The sequence below is a fragment of the Centrocercus urophasianus genome, unplaced genomic scaffold (genome assembly GCF_019232065.1).
Source record: "Centrocercus urophasianus isolate 14NV4802_14NV808 unplaced genomic scaffold, USGS_Curo_1.0 seq_9, whole genome shotgun sequence".
Classification (NCBI taxonomy): domain Eukaryota; kingdom Metazoa; phylum Chordata; class Aves; order Galliformes; family Phasianidae; genus Centrocercus; species Centrocercus urophasianus.
Genome location: NW_024885532.1, coordinates 30,308,628 through 30,333,062, shown reverse-complemented (window position 1 = coordinate 30,333,062; position 24,435 = coordinate 30,308,628). Strand labels below are relative to the sequence as shown.

General features: G+C 40.9%; 1 protein-coding gene across 2 annotated transcripts in view; it reads right to left on the bottom strand.

Annotated features, from left to right (window-relative positions):
- FLT1 (fms related receptor tyrosine kinase 1) overlaps positions 1-24,435 on the bottom strand; it is a 103,268-nt gene that overhangs the window by 49,183 nt on the left and 29,650 nt on the right. For both annotated transcript variants that reach the window (XM_042838762.1, XM_042838763.1), the window contains exons 5-11: positions 23,825-23,987; positions 23,601-23,737; positions 21,915-22,089; positions 20,461-20,578; positions 18,342-18,511; positions 17,801-17,960; positions 2,908-3,022 (exon numbers count right to left, since the gene is read on the bottom strand). In XM_042838762.1, coding sequence (XP_042694696.1) covers positions 2,908-3,022; positions 17,801-17,960; positions 18,342-18,511; positions 20,461-20,578; positions 21,915-22,089; positions 23,601-23,737; positions 23,825-23,987 — 1,038 coding nt within the window. The remainder of the gene's footprint in view (positions 1-2,907; positions 3,023-17,800; positions 17,961-18,341; positions 18,512-20,460; positions 20,579-21,914; positions 22,090-23,600; positions 23,738-23,824; positions 23,988-24,435) is intronic.

The window sequence follows — 24,435 nt, the reverse complement described above, 5'->3', positions numbered from 1 at the left end:
AGACAAGCTCAGGGCAGGCTTCCTGCATTACTTTAACCATACAGACACAGGGTTTGAGGTTTTTCTAACTTTAAAAATATACTTGTGGCTACCTTGATAGCCGCAGACAAACAAAACAACCAATCAACCTACTACCACAAAAGGCCAAGCTTTCAGAGGGACTTGGGTGTTTTACATACAGGAAACAAAGGAACTGGTACAAGGACTTTGACTAAGGCAAAAACAGCTACCTTAAGAGCTAAAAGAAACCTTGTGAGCATTCCTCATTCATCTCTTCCCTTGATCACAATAATATCCTGTGGTCATCCCCATTTCTGCTTTCATGCTAACCCAGAAGTGCCATTTTTTGAGTCTCCCCATCAACTTCCTACTGCTTTGTCTCCTACTACTTTGTTGTTTCCATTGAGTTTGAGACTTTTTTACCATGCTTGCTATGCTCGGATGTGGAAGCGGGGTAGACAATGTTTAGATAGCAGGACTCCATTGATGTGGAAGTGCCTTGGAGAGCTGTTCTTAGCTTAGTTTGCTTAGTTTGCAGTAGCAGAACTACTTGCAGTCACACTTCATCAGAGCCAGACACTTGTGATGACGTGCTGGATTCAATGAGCACAGTGCTATTAACAGTTTTACAATATTCCAGCCCATCAGGAAGGGTTTTGTCTGGACTGTGTCCCTTTGAGTTTGCTCTGGGAGACCAAGAATGAATCTTGGCCTGCAAAGAGTGAAAGCTATAGACTCTCACAGAGAAAGAAAAATATCCTGGATGCTCTAGAGCAGCTGTGTGCACACAAATCATGCAACTTATTTTGGCCAGGAACCCAGGCTTAGAGAGCATTTTCTACTTACAATAGCAGTCCAGCTGTGCCTGGAAAGCTATGGAGGAGCAACAGAAATGAAGAAACCTTTGAAACGCAATTCTCAGAAGTGGAGAGAATTCACTTCAAGCTAAATATTTGAAAACTTCAGATGATGTGCACATTTCTAGCAAGGATGTCATGCAAACCAGAAGACTGGCAGAAGCCTCTATCTGCAAGCTACATTCTTCTGAACAGCACTGCAACCAGGAAAGCTTGAAATATCTGGGAAAAGAGATTATTTCACTAACCTCCCTTTCCTCACAGGGATCAGAAGGGATAAAGCAATGCAAGATGGGCCTTACTTAGATGAACTAAACAGAATAAGATGAGGAAAAATAAGGAGAACTGCTATGTTTCGCTGTAAAACTTTCCACGTAACACATGCAGATATCATCTCTTCATTCATTTCTGGACAGATATAAAAAAAATTGGGACCGCTTGCCAAAGACTTCAAACAAAACCTGCAGCTCTGCCACAAGGACCCATTATTAGCATCTTCCTCCAGGGAGGAATTTATTTGCTGTTGACTGGAAGCTGGTCTGACATTTCAGCCACTCCTCTTCTGCTGTCTTCAAAACACGCAGCACACAAGGAGAATGAGGTCTGGTTGTTAGATCCTGTAAGCAGAAGCTACCTAGAACCCTTCTGGGAAATTACTTGTTCTCATGAGTTTTTGTTCATCATTCCCCCTTTGGAATAGGCTCTGTCTTCCCATGCCACAAATGATTTCCCTTTCCTCTTGCAAATCTCTCCTTCTGTGTCAGTATTCATGTGCTTTCCTACAATAGTATCCCCCAGGAAGCCATTTACTCCCATCTTTGCCTTGATCTTTAAGCATATAGAGGGTGCCAACTAAATAGAGCAAATGCCTCACTAGGATCCAGCATATTCCTGTGCACTGGAACTGTGCCATGAACACCTGTGTACTGCCTTAATAATACAACAGCAGGAGAAAATTCAGTCCCAAGCACGAATCTTGGCTGTGTTCAAAGCCCTATTTATTCCACGGTGTGTGAAAGGGCCTTGGTGTGAGATTAATTATGATTTATATCCATTTTCACATGCAAAAGACTGAAAGAAGACATAAAGGAAAGAACACCTACATCCCCAGTGTCCCTAGAATTATGAAAAGTTTTTCGGTATCCTTGGAAATAACAATTCTAGCATAGGGTAGGCTTTCAGGTTTATAATTTCATCAGCTGCTCCTGCCTCAGACCAAGCCAATCGGTGAACAGCAGAGGCTGTGAAAGTGACACAGCGTTGTGCACCAACTCCTGAGCTCCTCTGTGGCAAGGGCAGCCCAACCACATCAAACCAGCATCATGCCTAGCCAAGAAAAGTTCATCTGATTAGGGCATCCTCCAGGAAAACATGTTGATTTAAAGGTTTTGGCTGATTGAGAATTCTTCATGAACTCTCAAAAGCATGACTATCTCAATCCTCCATCAGAAGTGCCTGTCCCTCCCAATGCCTCATTGTGCTTGGCCTGGGCTTGACACCTAACAATGGACAGTTAATGCAGATGGGGTGCAACCCACCATGCAGTCTCTGAATGAGATCTCTCTTAAACTTTGTTTCTGTAATCTGGATTCATTTGTTCCTTTAAAATTTTCATTGCAAGACTTGGTCTTCTAATAACGCAGCACCACATCTGTGAATAAACTTTCAAATGAGAGTAAATAGTTTTACTCTCATAGGAAAAACAACAGGAAATTGTGAAATGGCACGAAATGAAGCAACGATGGCCTGAAGCCCTGCCTCTCTCCTCCTGAGGTGCCCGGCATGCTGCAGGCCAGCTCTAAGTAAGCTGAATATATATATTTAATTACACCACTTACCTTAATAGGACTGCATGCAGGGAAGTACATCTCTGCATCTCAGCATATAGATAACAAACCTCTGTCTTTGCAAATGTGGGAATTATTTGCATCTACACAGGTTTTCAGATCTGAACAACATAAAAATACTGGCTTCCCCACTGTTACCTCAACAACATTTAAAAAACAGCTTCAGCTAACACAGAGAGATTATTTGCACCTAGGAATCATACCTTGTTTTTGCCCTCTATGATGGCTGTTCGCTCAATGATGCTCTGGATCCTGTTTCCTACGTTGCTCCCAGTTTTCAGGTTGAAAGATCCATCAGTGTGAGAGCAAAAGCCACGTCTGAAGACAAAAAAAAAAAAAAAAAAAAAGGAGAGATTTCACTGATAAATCTCAGAATGCACAAGCAAAAACTTTTCTTCTAGGAACAAAAATCATCTGAGGAAATTGCATGTGCTGCGATCAGCAGGTAAGGACAACTACAAAGTCTTGATGCTCAAAGCCAGATCATTGGCTTTATTTCCACAGCTGCCCCCAGAACACTGAATTTTTGGAGTCGGTGTTAACATTTCATCCACTGTGGATCAAGAGGTCAGAATTTGCAATTGCAGCCTAATTACTGGACTGTGTGAATCCTATAATTAGGACTCCAATGCCCCTAACTTGTCAGTCATTATCATGGTTTAGGCTTGTCTTCAAACTTGAGTTTATATTGTTTTCAGTCCTAAGACAACATGTATCTGTTTCAAGATCCATTCCATAATGTATTGGTTGTCATTTGTGCTCTTGCAGCCCAAAAGCCAACATCTTGGGCTGCATCAAAGGAGGACTGGACAAAAGGAAAAGGGAAGGGATTGTCTCCTTCTACTCTGCCCTTGTGAAGTTCCATCTGGAGGTACCGTGTCCAAGCCTGGGGTGTCATGCTCAAGAAGGATGCAGAGCTGTTGGAATGAGTCCAGGAGGAGGACATGAAGAAGATCAGAGGGCTGGAGCACCTCTCCTATAAAGAGTTGAGGGACTTGGGGCTATTCAGCTTGGAGAAGAGAAAACCCTGGCAAGACCTTATTGTGGCCTTCCAGTACTTGAAGGGAGCTTACAAGCAGGAGGTAAACCAACATTTTACACAGTCTGATAGTGACAGGACAAGGGGGAATGAAACTAAAAGAGGGGGGATTTAGGTTAGATGATAGGAAGAAATTTTTTAGTAAGTGGTGAGGCATTGGCACAGGTTGCCCAGAGAAGCTGTGGATGCCCCAGCCCTGGAGGCATTCAGGGCCAGGTTGGATGGGTACACGTGTAACCTGATCTGGTGGCTGGCAGCTCTACACGTGGCACGCAGTTGGAAATAGATGATCTTAAGGTCCTCTCCAACCTAAGCCATTCCATGATTCTATGATTTAACCTGTGTAGGTTTTTATCATTATCCTGAAAAATAATGTATTTTCTCAGTTTTGTTTGTTTTCTGCCCCATCCCTGGAGGCAGGGCCAGGCTGGATGTGGCTCTAGGCAGCCTGGTCTAGTGGTTGGTGACCCTGTACATGGCAGGGAGGTTGGAATTATGTGATCACTGTGGTCCTTTTCAACCCAGGCCATTCCACGATTCTAAGATTCTATGATTTTTTTTTTTTCTTTTTCTTTGTGCAGTGAAATGGCATATAATCAGAACAATCAGGTGTGGTTGTGGTAGAGCTAACATGTTTCCCAAAGCCTAACTCAGTACACACATAAACAAACACACAGGAATGGTTCTTACATTCTGTCCATCCCTATTCTTTGAGGATATTGAGTTTTGCTTTTCATCCATCATTTAGATATTGCTTGTTCAACTCAAGCATCAACAGAGGAGTTAAACTGTCCATCAGGGTCAAGCTCTCTCAAACAGTGTTTCTCTGGATTTCCCTCCATATGACAGACAACGAGTACAGTATCCATAATCAAGTAGTTCCGATGTGTGTCAGTGGTGAAAGGCTGCTGACTGCATCACAGCAACTGATGCAATCCTGACTAAAGAATGAGGTTTATTTCCTTTCAGTCAACTGTGTAGTTTGGTTGAACTTTTGTGCTGTTTACAGTATCAGTAAGACAAAGACTTTACACACTGTCTTTAATCGTGCAGCGTTGAGTCAAAGCGACCACTGTCTAAGCAGATACTGCAGCTTAAAGAAAAAATGACATGTAAACTAACTTAGAATGTAATCATTAGCACAAATATATGATAGTGTGCCCAAATTCCTTAACATGCATTGAGAGTCTCAATGAGCTAAAAAAGCCAAAAACCAGGAGCAGGTCATGGTCATCCATGCATGGAGAGAGAACAAGGAGCAATAGCATGGGAAGGAAGCCCGAGCTATACAGCCACTTCTTCAGGCTTTGGTTTGAAGGCCAACTCCTAATACATGGTTGTTGAGGACAGGGTGGATGGAAGAGAGCTGCATTAGGACAGCCGATGTATTCAAACGAGAAAAAAAAAACCAAAAAAAAAACACAAAAAAACTTGGCATTTACTCAGAAAAGTAGTTGCCATTTACTTTGCACATTTAACACTTTAAGAAGTCTGTTTTTATAACAAGACTTGAACACAGGTGGTATTGGTAGTATTAGCCAATAAAGTTCCATGCCATAGCAGGTGTCAGATGTCTAGCTGTAGCTGTCCCTGTTCATTGCAGGGGAGTTTGGGCTGAATGACCTTTAAAGGTCCCTTCCAACTCAAATGATTCTACAACTCTGTTCTCTCATAATGCCAGCACGACAAAGACACAAAGAGGCAGTATCAAGGGCACCTCCTTGTGATTGGGCACTCCCTGTACAGGCAGAGATCCATTTCATTTCCTTCTTACTCACCTGATCCTAACTCCTTTAAAAAAATGTTATTCCTCTGAAACAAGTGGAATTGGTTTGTTCCTTCAGAGAATTAACTTGCCTCTTTGTTATAATATTGAGAAGTTGTGCTTTTTAGAATAAAAGTCCTCATTGAGTCCCTTTTCAGTAAACAACAGAAAGAAGGTGTAATGCATGCTCAGAAACTGCATATGTATCTCCAAAAGGCATTTCCAATCTATTTTCTTGCAGCTCTACATCCATAAGCTTAGTTATTACTATATACTTCCTTGAGAAGGACTGCACATATGTATTTAGGTTGCAGAATCTGAGGGATGAGGGCAGTGTAATGCCTTTGCCAACACCTAGCACAATGGGGTGCTGATTACTCATTAATACTGTAGTACAAACCACCACTATAATTACAATAACATTACAATTACAAGAAAAACACACGTGTAAAACACTAGAAATATTAGCCCTGGAGGCACATACATGAGCTCAATCGCCTTCACATACCACATTACCTGCTGACTGCGACGTTAACACAATTACAGCAGAAAATCAAATGCACTTAATAGCAGTTGTCCTCAGATTTAATAAAGAAGGAGTTGGAATCCAGCTGTGAGCACATTACCTGGCAGCACACGGCATACAGCAGGAGATGCTCTGCGTTCTGCCACTTCACCCCACGCTCTGCTGGCTCAGCACGCCTCTGCAAATCAGCTGCAGCACGGCTGCCAGGCAGAGCCTGGAACAAAATTCAGCCTCATTCCTCTGGATGCAGAAACAGATGCTTTCACTCCTCAGCTGCCAAATGCTCTCACTGTAACCTCAGATGCACTAGCATGGCTGCAGGCTCCCGCACAGGTTCCATGGGTTATTACTCTGCCATCCTTCCTCTCCCTGCTGCCAGCGGTGCCATACGAAGCACTGCTTGAGATCAGTGGGCAGAAATGGGTCTGGGGTAAATGGGAGCAATGAGGAACCCTGTGTCATCTCCCAACAACAGGCATTTGTAACTGAGAGGGAAAAGGCTCTGTGAACTCAGATGTGGTCATCAAATCAAATGTTCGTATTCAGTACAGATGCTTGGAAAGAGGAAGCAAGAGGGAAAAGATAAAATTGCACTCTGGCCAGGACCAAAATATAGATATTACCTTCCTGTTAATTCAGTTGATTTTCATGTTGTGCGTTGTCACACAAATCAGCTATGCATCTTTATGTCTTGTAAAGAAATTATAAGTTACACTGAACTATTGACTCAACAAAACAGCAAGGGCTTCCTGCTTGTAGCAAAACCTCATGTTACTTGCAAGGAAACCCCAGTGAACTTTGAAGCTCTTACTCCAGATATCCCCATGTTCCTGACGTGGTTTGCTGCTGGGATAAGCTTCGTTGCTTTGCATCTTCAGGAAAGTTAGCAGCAGGGTTACCATGAGGTTAATGAGAAAGCACATAGTGTGCACAAAGGCTGATAAGCCGATATCTGCCAGCATGTTTCTGAGCAGCTCTTACACCTGTTTTCCTTCTACACATTCCTGCTTTGTAGCTGGATATAGCTCTGCACATAGAGAGACTTTATATAAGAAATGCTAATGCTGTGCTCATACAGAGGTACACTTATAAACATTGTGTAAGCTCAGATCAAGGTAATTCTGTTCCGTGTTCTGCTCTGAGTGTTCTGTTGTCCTGGTAAGTGGTTTCTGACATGTGCCTGTGTGCATGCTCACATGTACATTCCCAACATGCATGGGTAAAGTGGGGCTGGGGAGGTTTCGGGGGGGGGATGCCAGGAGCAAGACGAGCTCTAAGGGCTGCCCAGAGACCCATGCAGTGCATGCAGATCAGGGAGTTTGCCCTTCTCTCTGAGGACAGAGGGGGTTTATGCAACCGGAAGCAATCTGGGTTTTAAAAAATGTCTGTGATGTGTGCAGCTGGCACCAAGAGGGGCCGGGAGAAGTGGCCGGGGGGAGGGGAGCCAGCCTGCTGCTCAAGAATACATCAAGCCGTGAGGAAGCAGAGTGTGCCATGTTTGAAGATGCAAAGATAATCACAGTGCTGGGAACCGTCTTGTGTAGTGGAGGAAGCCAAACAACAAGAGGAAAGCAGCATATGCTCCTGATTTCGCACAGGAAGCTAACAGCACCTCCTGCCAAAGTGAGATAAGAAAACTCCCATGGCCTATTCTGGACAAGGCCATGGTTATCAACCTTAGCTTCACACTGTCCTCACTCTGCTCCGCAGCCCGCTCCCTTTCCTAATGAGTTTCAGAGCCCTCACCTCTATTAGCATACAGCATGCCAAGCACAATAGTGTGGTATATTTATAACCACTGATGGGGAAAAGTTTCCAGGGTAAGAGTGTACTTCATGTCATCTTGATATATTTCACTGGAATGGGACTACAAACCAGCTCCAAACTGAAGTCCTGCCTGTGAAACTACTGGTATCAGAATAAAAGTAGTTTTGCCTGCAGCAGAGCCCAGGAGCTACGGTACTGGGCTTGTCTGATGATTACAGATGTGACTTTCTGCATGACAGAGTCCTACACAGAAGACTCAAGCCCAGCTTGTTCTCAGACACATCTTGTCCGTACTGTAGACAGTGCCACAATGCTTACCAGTGCTCAACTGGTGTCAAATATCAGCATAAAAGCCTCAATCCCCATTTCAGTTGGAAAAATAACGTTGATTTTATCATTTCAGTTCCTCCCTCCTTAAGCCATCCTACACCTTCACATTCCTTTCCCAGTGTAAAATCCCATCCAGTTTCCTAACTATTCCTGTTGGCAAAAACACTGTCAGCCTCCATCACACGTCTATTTGTTGAGGTAGTATGTGGCAATTAGACCTCTACTAGGAGCAAGAGGAAGGCATCCTGTAACCAACAGTAACTATTTTTGAGAGTGATTAATATCAGAAATGTTTGTTTTGTTTTCTCAGCACCTATGCCTTTATAGGGCAGCAATTGACTCTTTGCAGTGGAAGGGCGGCATTGTTACGAACCCAAGTTGGGCTGACACGTGTCTTTCGAGATGCAGTGATGACGACACTACGTTCAAGACAGGAACTCTGGAAGTTCCTGGACTTGTAAAGAACATACAGGAACTGTTTCCCACTTGAGGTTATCAGAAGCATCTGAATGTCATAGGCTTTGCCTGCCCCGTGCCTTGGAAGTTGGTGCCGTGCAACTGGTGGCAGTGGGCTGGCGTGGCCACACGTCCAGGGGAACACTGAGTCACAGTAAGGCCGGAAACAAGAGAGGGAAAAATAGTAACAAGGAGCACGTATGGGCTGTAAGACGTGTGTTCGGGAGGAGGGGGAACACGCCCTGGCTCCCCGCCAGCTCTGGCTACAACATGATAATGTGCTTGTCTCCACTGGACCTGCAAGAGTTACCATTTCTCCATCAAAAATAACTAATTCCAGGTTGAAATGCTGGCTCAACTGCTTTGGGTGGGAAAGGATTTCTCAACATCCCCAAGCATTAGGCTTAGTTGGAACCCTGGTGCAGTGCATAGTTGTCAGAGTGAGGACTGAGTTATTTTTGTAGGATGCTCTGTGTCAAAATTGAGGTGATACGTAGAGGGAATGCTCATTCTTTAGGGAAGACTCCAGATTTCTTTAATGCCCCATCCTTGCAGTGAGCATCTTTGGTACTACTTCATTAGAAGCAGGGTGTGTGGCACTCACGGCCTCACTGCATATCTCTATGGCTTTATGGAGAAGGAAAGTTTGCCACTTGCATACTGCCTTTCCTGCTGTTAACCTACATGCAACTAGATTAATGCATGGTGCTTCCTTTTCACTTTTACAAACTTTATGGCTTGTCCTGAACTACTCCAGGGCACTGCCACAGAAAGATGGTTGATCAAAGGAAGCACAAAAATCAGCAGCAGTCCTACCTGTCCCATCCTTCACTCTTTCATCAGCTCATGCTTGCATTCCCATGGAAAAAAAAACACTTGAGACCCCTGAGCATTCAGTATTTGGAAGCAGTTTTTCTGTTTGGATTTTTTTTTTTTTTTTTTTTTTTTTTTTTTTTGCACATCCTGATGTGATCTGAAATTTTCTCACCTTGACTTTCTTATCAGATAATTATATTTTGCTTCTTGACCTCTGTTTCCTGCTTCACGCTGCTTAGAGGTTTTCGCAGACACAGAATATGGACACATTTCAGCCAATCCTTCCTTCCTTCCTTGTCCACCTCCTTTCCCTCCTTGCTAGACTGCAATCATTCTCACTCCCATGTGGTCACTGTGACTCAGCCTCCACTTTCTCCCGCCAGCCATGTCCTCCCCAGAGGAGCTGCACATTGTCTGGAACTACAGAATTTCCCAAGGATGGGGTTTTTACAAACCTAGAACTTCTTTCTGGGAAATGGTGCTTGATTTTAATAGTTTGTGGCAGTACTGAAAGGAAGAGATCTCCTCCAATTTGAACGAGCAGCCAAAAACCTAAAGGGAAAGACCATGACACAGCTGCACACAATGTCAATCTGCTTTTACTCTTTTTCTTCTATTTCCATTAAAAAAAAAAAAAAAAAGAAGGAAAGAAAAAGAAAAAGCAGCCCTACATATACAGCCTTGAACTTTATTCAGAACTTTCTGGAGTAAGCTATTTTCTATGTACAAGCCACTCCTAACAGCTCACTCAACTTGGAGGCATACCTTCATGCCTATATCCTTCCAAGATCCAGGTCTATCCAGCACCTTCCTTCTTATAATAGTGAAATTCTCTTTCCTTTTCTTTGCTGTCCTGACTGGATCCTCCTTGATCTACAATGGAGCAATTTCTTTCTAATCTATTTACACCATCCTTAATTCTCTCTGCCTTGCTCACAAGCTGGAAGCACAGTGAACACTCTTTCAATTTTCCAGCAGTCAGCAGAGAAGATGAAAGGGCTAATGTTGCACTGAGGTTGTGTTTTTCAAGATAGTTTTCAGCCTCGCTGCAAGTAGGAGTCCAAAAGGAGCTCTGGGCTGACTGGAGACAGAGACTGGAAGTGGAGGCAGAAAACAAGGGATGAGAAAGAATGGAGGGAAACATTTTTAAGGAGAGAGGGGAGTTGATTAGAGGGAAAACAGGAAGAGAAAACACTGACAGACGTGGACATAAGACCAAGGATCCTTCTACCCCATATCCTGTCTCAACAATGACCATAAGCAGATGGTTGGGGATGAGTAAGAACAGGACTAACTTCAGATACTTCCTCCCAATACTCCCCCAGTCACCAATTATTATCAGCTCAAGAACTTCCTGCAAGTGAGGCCACTTCTTCACTTAAGTATGTCCCAGTGGATTTCTCTTCTACAGCTTTAAGCAATCTCCCTTTGAAGCTAGTCAAACTTTTAGCACCCACAAAACCCGCTAGCAAGGAGTCTCACAGATCTGCAACCCACAGAATAGACTAACATCTCCTTTCCAGTTTGAATTGCAGTCCTACTAGTTTCATTTCATGATCCCTACTTCTTGAACTGGAAAAGCTATATACATCTAATCCGCAGAAATCTGTGTCCTTCATGAGTCTGAAAATCTCTGTTGTGTAGCTCACAGGTCATCTATTTTTTCAGGCCACAAAGCCCTGACTTCCCTCCCTACTCGTCCCTCAAACACTCCTCTCATTCCCTGAAATTCCTTTGATTCTACTTGTTGCCCTTCTTGGTGTATCTCCCTGTTTGGATGCATCCTTTTAGATGAAAGGATCAAAACTGATCTTACTATAAGAGATGCCAGTACTTAATGGATTTATTAGGAGTTATCATGACACTCTGTTTTATTCTATTCTACATAGGTCACAGCAAAACTAATGCCTCCTACTTATTTCTGTGAAAACTGTAGCAGCTACAAAGAGCAAAATAACACTATTTGGTAAGGAAAATTCTCAGCTACAAAGCACTGTTTTTCAACACAATCACCACCATTAGCTGCGTATTTTCACCAGCAGTGAACAACTGCCTGCATGCTTGCGCTCATAAAAATCTGCACTAGTGGAGGTGATCCACAGTTGCCATCACCACTGTGAAAAGCACCCTTCACAGTCTCACTGAGCTCATGTCCATTGCTGGGTTTCCATAAGTGCTCAGTGAGTGCTAATGAATGACGACGGGTGCCATTTTTTCCCACATGGAGGAATCCCATGACACAGCTTTACTTCATATGCACGACCACCAACATCCGCCTCTGATGTCATGGGCCAACATAATAAAATACTTTTGGAGCAGACCTTGAACACTCCTGGTAATTTTTAAGCTTGATTTGTTTTTTGAGCTGCTCCTCATTGCCATTGCTTGCACAAACGCATGTATCATAGTGCTCAGCTCTCTCTGTATATCAGTAATGATCAGACAATGGTTCATCATTTTACATGAGAAAGTGGGAAAGTTTTCTGCTATGCGCATCACACACATTTATCTTCAGTGAACTTCATCTGGCACTTTATCAGCCAGATACTCAAATTCATACCATTCTGCATTTCTCTGCAATCAGCTGCCATCATCAAAGATCTGAATTACTTAGTATCATCAGCAAGCTCTGTCACCTCCTCACCACCATTTCCAGGTTATTTCTGTACATGTTGACAAGCACAGACCCCAGCACCAGCTCTGAAACACTTCACTGGTAGTCTCCCTACATGGCAAGAACAGGCTTTTCCCCCCTAACCTCCACTTCCTATTTTTTAACTGAATATTTTTCTTTCTGACATGATCTTACCTCATACAGCATGTCTCTCCAAAGCCTTCTGCAAAGAGTTTTTGAAAGGAATAGACGTAAAAGGAAAAAGGATGCTAGTTGAAGTTTGTATATTTTTGTAAAAGGTGTCCAATAATAGCACTCCGTTTATAATCCCTCCTGAGCCAACACAGTTTGACCCTGGGCCCTACCAGCCAAGAGCCCCTGCTAGGACTGAAGAACATTTCTGGCTGTAGGGTGAGATGTACCCATGTCAAAGACACTGCTCTGCCCCATGGAGAGTTAAATATCAAGCAATAAGCAACCACCTGCATGACCCATATCTTCCTTTAGGATGGGTGTCAGACCATCCTCAGCAAAGCCAAGAGGTCATGCTGTGAAGGAAAAGATACTGGGGAAAAATAAATGACTGACAAGAAGGTAGGCGAGACAGGGTTTAAAACAGGACATGAAGCAGAGCATCAGGAAGTTACTGTAGTCCTTATATATTAGGTTTGATTCATTACCAGTTAAAAAAATTACTTGAGAAAGATAATGCTAAAATATTTTCTAGTAGACTTTGAAAATTTTAATTTAAAGCAATCTGAAAATTAGCAATACCAGAATTGGAAAGCTTAATCTTCTGGTTCAACTATAATCCATGATAAAGCCTTTGAGAGCATTTACGGCTTGCAAAGTAAATTCATCAGTGCATCCACTACAGCACCCTTGAGACAGACTGTGGCAAACTGTACTGCATGAGTCATACGTATTTATCAGGCTTATTTTTCCGTATGTGTATGCCTGGGCTGATTCACATGGCATTTTGTAAGTAAAATATTTTAAAAGAATTTTCCAAAATATTGACTGAGGACACCAAAGCTGTCCTACCAGCTGTTTGCAAACACAAACATGCACTGGCTTTTGGCTCATTGAGAAAGTGGAGAATGTGATGCTTCAGTGAACTACATAGTTGCTCTGAGACAGATCAGACTCTATTCTACTCAGCCTCAAGCTCTTTGCAAGTCTGTGGTGCAACGGTGTACTCTCATTTTCATTTCTCTGCATTGTTCAGAAGGAAAAGTGAAAATGACACAGCTTGGTTTTTACTTTCACACATCCATCCATTTCCACAGCCACAGACAAACAAAGGAATAGTAGGCATAACTCTTGATGTACCCATTGTGAGTATCTTTACACTACCAGATCACTGCAAGAGGATTTTCTTGCAGTAGGGAATGGAAGGCACAAAGGTCTCAGCCAGCATGAATTTGGAGCTGAGGATCTGGCCACATGTCAAATTAAACAAAGGCATTTCTACACTACCTGTTTATTAATGGCATCTGACCTACTTTCACCAGCATTAAGGACTCAGACTTCCCCTTCCTGAAAATAGAAGGTGGCATGGCGAACAAAAACATTTGCTGTGGACAAACTAATGGGCATCAATGTTTGCAGACATCCACAATTAAATTTAGGTGGTTCAGTACATTTCTAATTAAGTACAATTAACATTTGTGCATTTTACATACCTCACTGATGTTCCAAACCTAGTTTCCCCTGATAATCTATCCAAGCACATCCTAATCATTCTGCCTTTCAGTCCTTTATTAATGCCCCGACATAAACAATGCAGAAATGCAATTAGACTGCTATGCACACATGTCCCACTTCCTCTTTCACTGAAGCTGGTGGGAGTCAGGCCATGCACTTTGTGATGACAGTTCTAGGCACTCTATCTCCACGCAGGTACCAGCTTTCCTGATTACTTTCTTTTTGTAGATATCTCCACAATGCCATTATAGTTTTCTTTTCCTTATGCACACACACAAAAATAATAATTTTAAAAGCCCAGAGAGATGCAATGGCAAAGTCATAAATTAATAATCTGACATTTGGTTTGAGGCTAACTGTAACTGATAGCTCGAGGAGAGAGGGAGGCAGCAAGGTGATGGGAGAGCTGGAACACCCGAGATAAAATTGCACTGCTGCATCTGTCTGCACATTCTGGAGGGCTGATGGGTCAAGTCTTGGGAAGAGCACAGTGAAGGTCTCTCTGAAACTGCCTTCAGATGATACTGCACGAGAGCTGAGGAAGCCAGTGCTTATACTAAGCAATATCAATATCTCACAATATCTCTCTGCCAAACTCTAAGATAAACACAGATCTGCTGATGAGATTCAGGTCAAGACCCATTCACATCAAGCATGTCTCCATCATGGAGACGCTTATTCCACAGCCTCAGAGTGGATGGGTCATAGGCAGAGATCAGCCTTGGTGGCTCCCGAGAACCTTGGCAAGCCGTGCCCTGGCTGCTCCTCCACAGAACTCCGCCAATAACCCTACCTCAGCAAAAACAAGGCCAGAAATACAGGAGCAGAGAGGCAGGGAGGCTGCTTAGGCAAGAAGTTAAGGATGGAAGTCATCAGAGTGCCTTCTGCTATATGCACTGAGCAGTGGATAGATTTATCTGCTGTATCTGCTGCCACTATGGAGTAAGCTGACACTGAATAAGATGTTTCTTGGGAAAACGGCACTCATTTAAGAATGTCTATTCTTTCACTTTTTAATTGCATTTTAACTCATTCCATCTCTCCACTTTTGCCTGCCATATCTGAATTTGTTAGATCTGAATATCCTTTAAAAAAAAAAACCAAAAACACAGAACTTTAATTTTTGCCCTAGACAGTTTTTCTAGACTCTTCTGTGCTTCCTTGCTGGGATTTAAAATTAGAAGTTAATCTTTCCACCATCTAGCTAGCTATCTTCTATTTAACAAAAGGTTATTTAATAGTAATAGAGTTGGCTAAGCAAAGTTATTTTAAAAGAAAATGAAGAAGATGGAATTTCAATCATGTTCTCAGTTTTTCTGCATTCCAAAAAGTTAAACTTGTTGAGCAATTTTACAGCACTTTTTTTAAAATTTGCTGCCAGGAAACTATGGGAACTGTTACATTTGGCTTGTCACCTGTTACTGGCCTGAAGAAGGTGTTCAGCAGAGAGTTATGGAAATTGACTGTACTAATTACAAAGCATTGACATATGCCTGCATTTTATTTTAATCAATTGAATCCACTGAGTTATTGTTATATTTTTGAAGCAGAAAAACTGTCTGGAACAACAACTTGAAGAAACAGAGTACTTAATGGTTTCTATTAAGGAGGTCACAGGCAACAGTCATTCACAACTACAAATGTCTCATTTATGCACTGTGAGTCGTTCCCCGGCATTCAGTGATAATATTCCAGCAGTGTGAAGTCAAGCATGTGTATTAATCTTGAAGCCAAAAGATCTGTGCACTGCAAGGTCTTTCAGCAGCCAAATGTATATCCTGAGAGAGTGAGCTTTGTCCTTTGGCACGGGACCCAGAAACTCAATACAATATGATGAATAATGGTAGCCTGCATTGGTTTATCAACTTAAGGTACTATTTTTTCACCTGTGCACAGAAATAGGCATTACCTATGAGCACAAACAGAGCAACATTTTGTCCTTGGAAATGTAATATTGGGCAGATAAATCCAAAGCAGAGATGGAAGAACAAGACATATTTTTGATCTTCTGCACAAAGTACCTTCATCATTAATCTGTTGCTTAAGCAAGCATCACCTCACACAAGGAGAGAAAAATGGTGAAAAAGGTGGAATTAAAGGGTTTTCCAGTTCTTTAGGGAGAAGGCTTGTGCTGGCCATGCCAGCTGCAAGGCTTCCTGTTCTCCTCCCAGAGTAAGAGATAAAATGTAATTATTCAGGTGTTCCTATCATTTTGTGACACTTGTCACCATATTTTTCACAGGAAGTCACTCCAGTCATCTTAGGCAAAACATTAAAAATTGTGTTCTCCAAACTGCTTCTTCAATGAGAGTTTGAAGGATAAGGAAGGGGAGGGTGCAAAAAGAATTGTTATAGAACAATAATGAAGGCAATTTGGAAACAAGATTGAAACAGCCTTGTAACAGAGCCAATAGCTGATGCTTAAATCGTTACTTTTCTCCTTTGATCACCTGTTCAAACACACTTCTCATTAGGATTTAATTGAGTCTACAGTTTAGCATTTTATTAAGTACCTGCTTGAGGATATTAATTTTTATTGCTGACGACATGATCCATACTGCAGAGCTTGTTAATAGAAGGAAATATTTGACAGTGGAAGAGCCTCACTTCTACTCTCAAAGAAGAGCCAACTTTTACCACAGCCACACAGTGATTTCAGTCCAGAGTATGTATTAATATGCATAAACTCTTGCAAGAAATTAAAAGATTAAAAAAGTTCATATATACCTTTCACAGGGATTATACTTAAAAGACATAGCAATTTCTTTTATCTTACACCTCATACCTACAAGGCAAAATAAATAATTACTTGGAATTTTTGTGACCAGTGCTTCAAAGAGAACATAAAAGAGAGGGGAAGTGCTGCCCTTACCTGTCCTAGAAATTGACAATTTCAGGTTTTACCTATTCCAGCAAAAGGAGAGATTGCTAGTGCCACCTCTTGGTGAGAGGGGCACAGAAAGCCATTCATTTGCATTATCACAAAGTGAGATGTAACGGAAAATACAGCACGTGCTCCCAAGAAGAGGTGACCAGCACTTACAGGGACCCTTAATATGAAATACAGTGATTTTCCTATTTCGTCTTATCAGGTGTCTTGTGTTATTGCTGTTAAGTACCTATATCAATGTTTAAGCATGTCTGTATGTATATGTTTGGCTGGATTGACACTAAAACTCAATTCTTTGGAAGTGTTAAAGAAGTTAAATCCCATGTAAAGCGGTCACCTTCAAATGAGACAGAAAATATTGAGTTCTTAGCTTTCATTAGGTTCTTAAATATCTTTATTGTGCTATGCTCCAAATATATTGCATGTTTCAACTCTAAAATAGTAGCTTAATGCTACTGTTAGTGTTAGTTGTTAAGACTCTGCCAGATGCTGGCATTCAGGAAGAGCTTTGGATAAATGAGCCAACATACAAACTTGTCATCAGACACAAAGTTCAAAGCAAAGCTTAAATATAAAAGAGGATTTAATCAAGTGCCACATCAGCATCAAATAAGCCTGTATGATGCCACTTATATTTTACCCTATTGAAATATCATCTAGAGGATGTTGTGCAGCTTTGTCTTATTGAACTGAACCTATGAGTCAATGCATTGTAAGAAAGATGTGACCTTCATATAAAGAAGGTTTTAAAGAATGTTTCTGTTGAATTTAAAAAAAAAACAACCCACACAGTGCAATCACTGTATGATGACAAGAGCATGGAGAGAAGCAAGGAAGTTTCCTCCATGAGAAAGAATGTACACTTAGCAAGACACTGCTTGCAAGGCTTACATCATAAAAATTAAAAAGCAATTATCACTTCTGAACACTGCACGCATGAATAGCAGTGAACTGTAAATGAAAATAAGCAACAGCACGAAACAATGACTCTGGTCTCTACTCTCAAATAACGATGTAAAAAAAAAAAACTGCATTGTTTCTGCATGTTTACTTAAAAATACATTGATTAAATATATATGTGGTTTACTAACTAAACAATAGTCACAGTGAGCTTTATTCTTAAGGTAATCTTTAGGTAAAAATGGAAGGGAAGACAAACTAAATATAAGTAAAGAAGCTGTCCTACCTTGTTTTAGAATGGTTTTGTCGACAGGGATACCACATCCATGTTATTTTTGGCGGAGGAATACCATACACGGTGCATGTCAGCACTTGTTTGCTGCTCAATAAATACAGATTTGGATCAGGGAATGATGACACAGCATTTTCATATATCTGGGGTTTCACTATAAGAAGTAAAAATTGGAAAGCAATTAAAAGCAGCTCATTTCCAATGATCATGACAATACTGCATTCCTGCAGGGTGAGTAATCAAAAAAGTCCCCAGGAGAAGAAAGAAAAACAGCAGGACAAAGTCGTATCAGATGAGCAATTACTAACACATTTAAGTAATCAGGAACTAGCACATGACTGTGGAAGATACAAGACCTTCCAATGGAAACCAGCGTCCATTTGCTGATTTCAAGACAGGTCCTTCATCCCCACACCTCGGGCTTGGATCTGTTTTCATGAAAAAGTCCACAGCAACCTGGACCGTGCAAGACGAACTGTTCAATGACAGCTTAGTCGTTTATGTTGAGAAGTGTGGGAACAAGCTGCAAACTCACCATTTACTTTAAGAGTGACTGTAAGATTCTTGGATAAGTTCCACTGTCGTAAGCTCAATATTATAGTGTAGTTCCCAGCATCTTCTTCAGCAACATCCTTGATGATTAATGAATAATTTTTAACCATGTACCGGGCACACTTTTCAGCAGCAGGCAACCCATCTTTTAACCTGTTAAGAAGTCCAGAAGTAAAACAATTGAAAAGTAGAGCTGCTTTAACAGCCTATGCTTCTTCATTTCCCATTTCTTGATTTTTGGGCAAGAACTGAATTTACCAATTAGAATCTTACCAATCTAAGATTTGGTTTGCCTTCCCTTACTGATTGCTGATATATATACAGCACTTCTACATGTTAAAATTGATAAGGATCTGATAGGGCTCTATAATATTTGAGAGTTTCTGAAAATCGGAACCATGCCTATGAAGATCCCATCTTTCCATGCTTGTGCTGTGTTGTCTAGAAGACAACCATTTGGACTACAAGTTGGTCACACAAATAAAGGTTGCATCACCCAGCACCAACCATTTCTCATGGCTTCATTATACGTCCCAGGACAAAGTATTACTGTAGCCTAAGCACAGCTGTGATTTGAGGAAGAGGAAGAGTAAGTAGATTAGATAAGCACTTAAGAATCAGATATCCTGCTATCATAGAGAATGTTTTTGAAGATAACAGAAAATCAACACAGAAAGAGAGAAGTGTTACTTCACACACAGATTCCTGAATAAGCAGATATTTTTCTATTCAATGTTTAAAATATGGCAAAAAGCACCTTTTCCTAGGTTGTTTAATGAAGACTTACGTGATGTGAGTAGAAAAGTGCAGCCGCTTGACTGTGATCATGGGCTTAATTAGATTGATTCTTGTGTTCTAGTGTTTACAGAAAGCTCTTTCAGACAATAGAGAAGCCCTAAAAAATGGTTCTAAGGACCACGGATTTAGGCATTTCACTGTACACATATTTCACAGAACTACAGAATATTTGAGGCTGAAAGAACCTCTGGAGATTGCCTGTCCACCCCCTTGCTTAAGTCAAGGTCATCAGGTTGTCCAGGACCATGGCCAGTCAGATTGTAAACATCTCATGAGATGGAGAATCTGCAGCCTCTCTGCACAACTTATTCTAGTGTTTTACCAACTTCACAGTAATAAATAAATTAATACTCTTATGTTTAACTAGATTTTTTTTCCCCCAGAAGATGTAGATGTAAACGTGCAGTCAAGAAGCCCAACCATTAAAGAAACAGAAAACACCACATAAACGACAAGCATCGTCTTCACTTTCATCCATTAATTTTCCATGTGCAGCTACAAATGCAGAGGGTATTGTAAAAATAAAACAAAATGTTTGGAACAAAAATAATTGCTGGCTGTGAGTAACATGAGCTCTCACTGTTCGTGTATGTATGGTTTGTTTTCTTAATCATTCTTGTCATAGACTCTTTGTTAAAGTTCAATGAATTGAGCCAGAGCTATTGCTATTTAAAATTATTTAAACAACAACAAAAAAAGCCCCAGCACCTTGAGATCACAAGTAGATAACATTGTTTTATAGAAAGGGGGCTGAGTTAAGACAAAAAACTGTTCAAAAGATTCCTTAGCTCAGTAAACTTGAGCCAAAGTGAAAGCTCTGGTCACTAATGTGGACCTAGAACTGTCAGATTGCCATATAAAAAAGCCCGCTTCCACTGCTCTTTTCATAGTCCATGGCTGTATGAATCAACTCAGTCACTTTTTTAAATAAAATTTTCTTTTCTCATTCTGTCTAAAAGACAAATTCAAGTCTGCATGATGTAGGATGCACTGATTCAGTCAAGATCTAGTAAATACAGCTTTAGACTGTCCACTGATTTCAGTAGGAGACGTATCTAATGTATTTGAGGACCCAAAATTTAAACTTTCCAGGCATTCTATTTAGAACACGCATAATGGAGATGATGTTCTTTTAAATTCTTAAAACTCAGAAAGACCCTGAAAAGTCCAATCAAACTCTACAGTTATGCTGTCTCCATTTTATTGTCATTTTAAGGGGTTTTATTAGAATATTTTATCAACGTATCATTTTTCATTTAAGAAGAGATCTAGTGTGTATATGTTGGAAGTAATTGTTATCCTACCATGTAACCTCTGGCAAGGGAAATGCCTTCACTTTCATTGGCAAGCGATAGGATTTTCTTCCTGCTACAGCCTCCAGCATAGTTTTTCTTCGACGTTTCAAGTTAATGAATCTCTTATCTTAAAGAAATAAAAGGAAAAGAGCGCACTCATGTTAATAATTTTCACCCTGAAAAAAAAAAAAAAAGAAGAGTTGCTCTTCTAAAAAGAAGAGGAATCCAAATAAAAATGATCTTTATTATGTTTATTGTTCCCACATGGCAACAGCAAGAATATAACCAGCCCTCCTAAAGAGAAGAATGCCACAAATATAAAAGAAACTGAGATACAATTCCCAAGCCATGATCTACATAGGAAAGATACACTGTTGTCAGATTCACATTATGCTTCAGTCAAAAAAAAAAAAGAAAAATGCTCATGGTATACAGGAAGATGAACAGATGATCTCTTCTCCCCTGAAGGCTGAGAATCACTGGATGTTCCAAAATAAAATATTTGTTTGGAGAGGAATTAAGTGATCTTCAGAAAAACAGCAAAGGAAAAGACAGAAATTTTCTCTAGCACTGGTAAACAGCTGTTTCATCCAACAAATATATCTTTATCACTTCATTGGAAGAACCTCAACTTGCTGGAATTCATTCTTTCCCAGTTGTATTGCCCCCTATTTCAAACTCTGATGAATTGGTGCATTTCATCGGAGGTAAAAAAACAGAACATTTCTAGAACACATTTTTTTTTCCAAAAGGCAATGAAACAAAATAAAACATACAAAATGTGAAAAAGAGATTGAGTGTCCTTTGACAGTATCTACATAGCAATATTTACTCACATTATGGATTGGATATGGATATTGCCTATGTATTAAGTGCCATATTTAGTCACATTTGCAGCATGCACGGAAAAGAACACGTTCAAGACAACTCAGTAATTTAATTGCATAAGTCAGGATATACCTAAAGACACAACTCTGATTCAGCAAACCCTTATTCACATAGTCTTTTTCCAATATGAGTATCCCATAGATGAGGCTATTTACACAAATAAGAGTTTACAGGCTAGCTTCAACAGCTTCAGCTTCTCTGACTTGTTTCAGTTTTGTGAATGGTTTAGCAGCTGTCCTCTCCATGCAGAGCTAGTGTGTCTGTTTCTTCTTCATGTTGCATATGGAGCAGTGGAGCAAGTACTGTAGAAGAGGAACTGGAACTGTCAGAACCGATTGAGGTATCACAGGTCTTAGCAGGAACAAGTGATCAAACTAAACACTAATGCATCTACTGTCAGCAGGACAAAACAGTCGTGGAACAAAAGGCATGTATTTTCACTGGTCTCCCTTTTTCCTATCTATGATGACCAGGCTAGAAAATTCTTTCCACTTTTTATCAAGATAAAAAGCTACTGTGTGACAGAACTTGGTAAGCAAGCATTTGTTATTTTACACATTCAAGGTATATCTTACCATAAACTATGACTGTCGTGTTGACTAATTTGTTTGAGGGTCCACTCTTCACATGGCAGGCATACTGGCCTTTATCAATATCACGAACTTTGTCAATAACAAGAATGCTGTAAAAAACATTGGCTTCTCTATTCTTCTGGTCAATGCGCTGTGTTACAGAACCTCTCTTCATGGCCTGTTAAAGTAAAAATTAACATTAAAGAGCTGAATCAAATTTTCATGAGCATGATGATTTTCAATTGGCTGCTCTACCACCAAGTTGTAAAACAACGTATATCCAGACACTTTTGCACAAGTAGAACCTGAAAAGGTTGCCTAAAATTTCCAAAGAATCAACAATAAAAATAGAAAGTAACTTTATCTGGCAATTCATACATCCATTCAAGTTGTAGTAGCATCCAAACTCCACCTTTCCAGATGAAGACCAACCCATCTGCACAGCCTGCCATAGTAATGTGCTCAACTCCCCACCACTCTTCGCCCAGCATTGCTCATGAAAAACCCTGAGCTGGCACATGAAAGGCAGTACACAGCTTGGCAGACATATAGAAAATAAGGGCTTTAACACAAGAAGGGGAGAATTCTGGAAACGCTATAGATGGAGAAGTGACAGAGAAGATTTGGCAAAGGAGTAACAGGGTGGAACTGAAGATAATGCGAGGCTGAGGAGTTATTTCCTGCAACTCCCCCTCAGCCTTTGGCCTCAAAGTTTATTTAACCCAGGACATTGTTGTGGTTTTATGAACACCAAACACCCTTCAGTTACCGTCCAAATAAAACCCAAGCAGAGTTTCACAAGTGTGATGCTATGCTAAGACTTGGTAAGGCAGCAGTGAACAAATCCATATATTTGGAGCATTTCTTGTTGCTAAGTTCTTTATTTCTGTGGGGAAAAAATGCCAAGGAAAATGCCTACAACATGCAAGAAATTATTGCATTAATCTTCCCTGCATAATGTATTCATAATTTTAGCTTGCGATTAGGCACAATGAGTGACATAATAAATGATCTTGACTTGAATCATCAGCATAAATCAAACTGACATGAAAGGAATGGGAGTTGTAAACCTTAAACTAATGTCAAATTTCTTATCAGCTTTGCACAAACTCCTGGCAGTTATTCTGTAAGTGACAAATATTTATGAGGATGCTCCCAACATGATGGGAGGAGAAGTACATTCAAGATCATTCCTGTAGATGTCAAAACAAGTGGATTGTTCATGTGACACTTAACAAATGAGATTTTGGCTAGCTAAATCAAAATATCTTCTCTAAACATGCCTGAGTGGGGTGCCTGACTGTCTGCCAGTCTTTGAAATGAATGTGTTAAGAAAGACAGCCTCAACGAAAACTTTCAGTCACAAGAGAGAGCCCCTGCCTGGGACTGAGTGATAAATTTCTATCATTTCCTCAGGTCGAAAAGAAGCTTGCAGGGATGAAAGAATTCTAGCGCTCACCCGTGATTATGCAATATAGTAGAGTACATTGTGTAAACATGTTTACTTATTCAATTAACCACCAGAAAGAAAAGAGGGGAAAAAAAAATCTTAAAAGCCATGTCAGCAAGGGTCATAGGGATGGAATGCGAAACATGGCAAGCATTTTGAGGCAGCATTCTTCTTTGGATGCAAGATGCAGGGTGATCTATGGGAACACCCCATTACTCCCTTTCAGCCCCAGCACTCACCTCCCCAGGATAAGTCCACGTCATTTGCACGCGGGTGTTCCAGGCTGCCTTGACTGTGCAGTTGATTGCCAGGCTGTCTCCCTTCAGCAGCTTGACAAGGCGTGGGGTGCTCAACTTAATGTCAAAAATTGTGTTGGCTGCACATCATGAAGAGAAGGAGAATTCAGAAACATCCCCAGGGCAGAACGCCTTCCAAAAGCAGGAGAGTGGGGAAAGCCACTTACTCTCTCGGTGCGTTAGGTACTTCGTGCTAAACTTGTGCCCACCGATGGTCGTCTCACAGCTCAGGAGCCCTATGAATCTGTAGGTTGCCTCAGGTATTCTGAAGCCTCTCATGTTGTCCCAGATTATCGTTTTGCCGTCAGGAATTAGGGTTTCTCTGGGAATCTAAAAGTGGCAAGCACACATCATAAAAACAACTTATCCTCATGCCACGCTCTAATCAAAACAAACTCCAAAAAAAGGAGTGGGAAGAAAAAATTTAAAAAATGTCAATCAACGTAGAAAGAATGACATTTAATTATGCAGATTTTTCAAGTCACATTTTCATCACAAAGTAGAGGAAAAAATGTGAGTGAAGAAAGTGAACGTTTTATTTGTTTCCAAGATTTCATTATTTATAACAGGATGTAATTTATGGCACAATAGATTGACACTATCATTAGCCTCACTGCTTGGGCTGCTATTCTGTTGGCTTCCAGTTGGCAGCAAAAGTGCTCCTCTTGGAGAACCTTTGCAATTAAGTGTCCTGGTGTTACCACAGAGACACAAATACACATTTTTTCAACGGCGGTGACAAACGGACTTAATTTGCTGTCATTTTGTGGCTTTAACA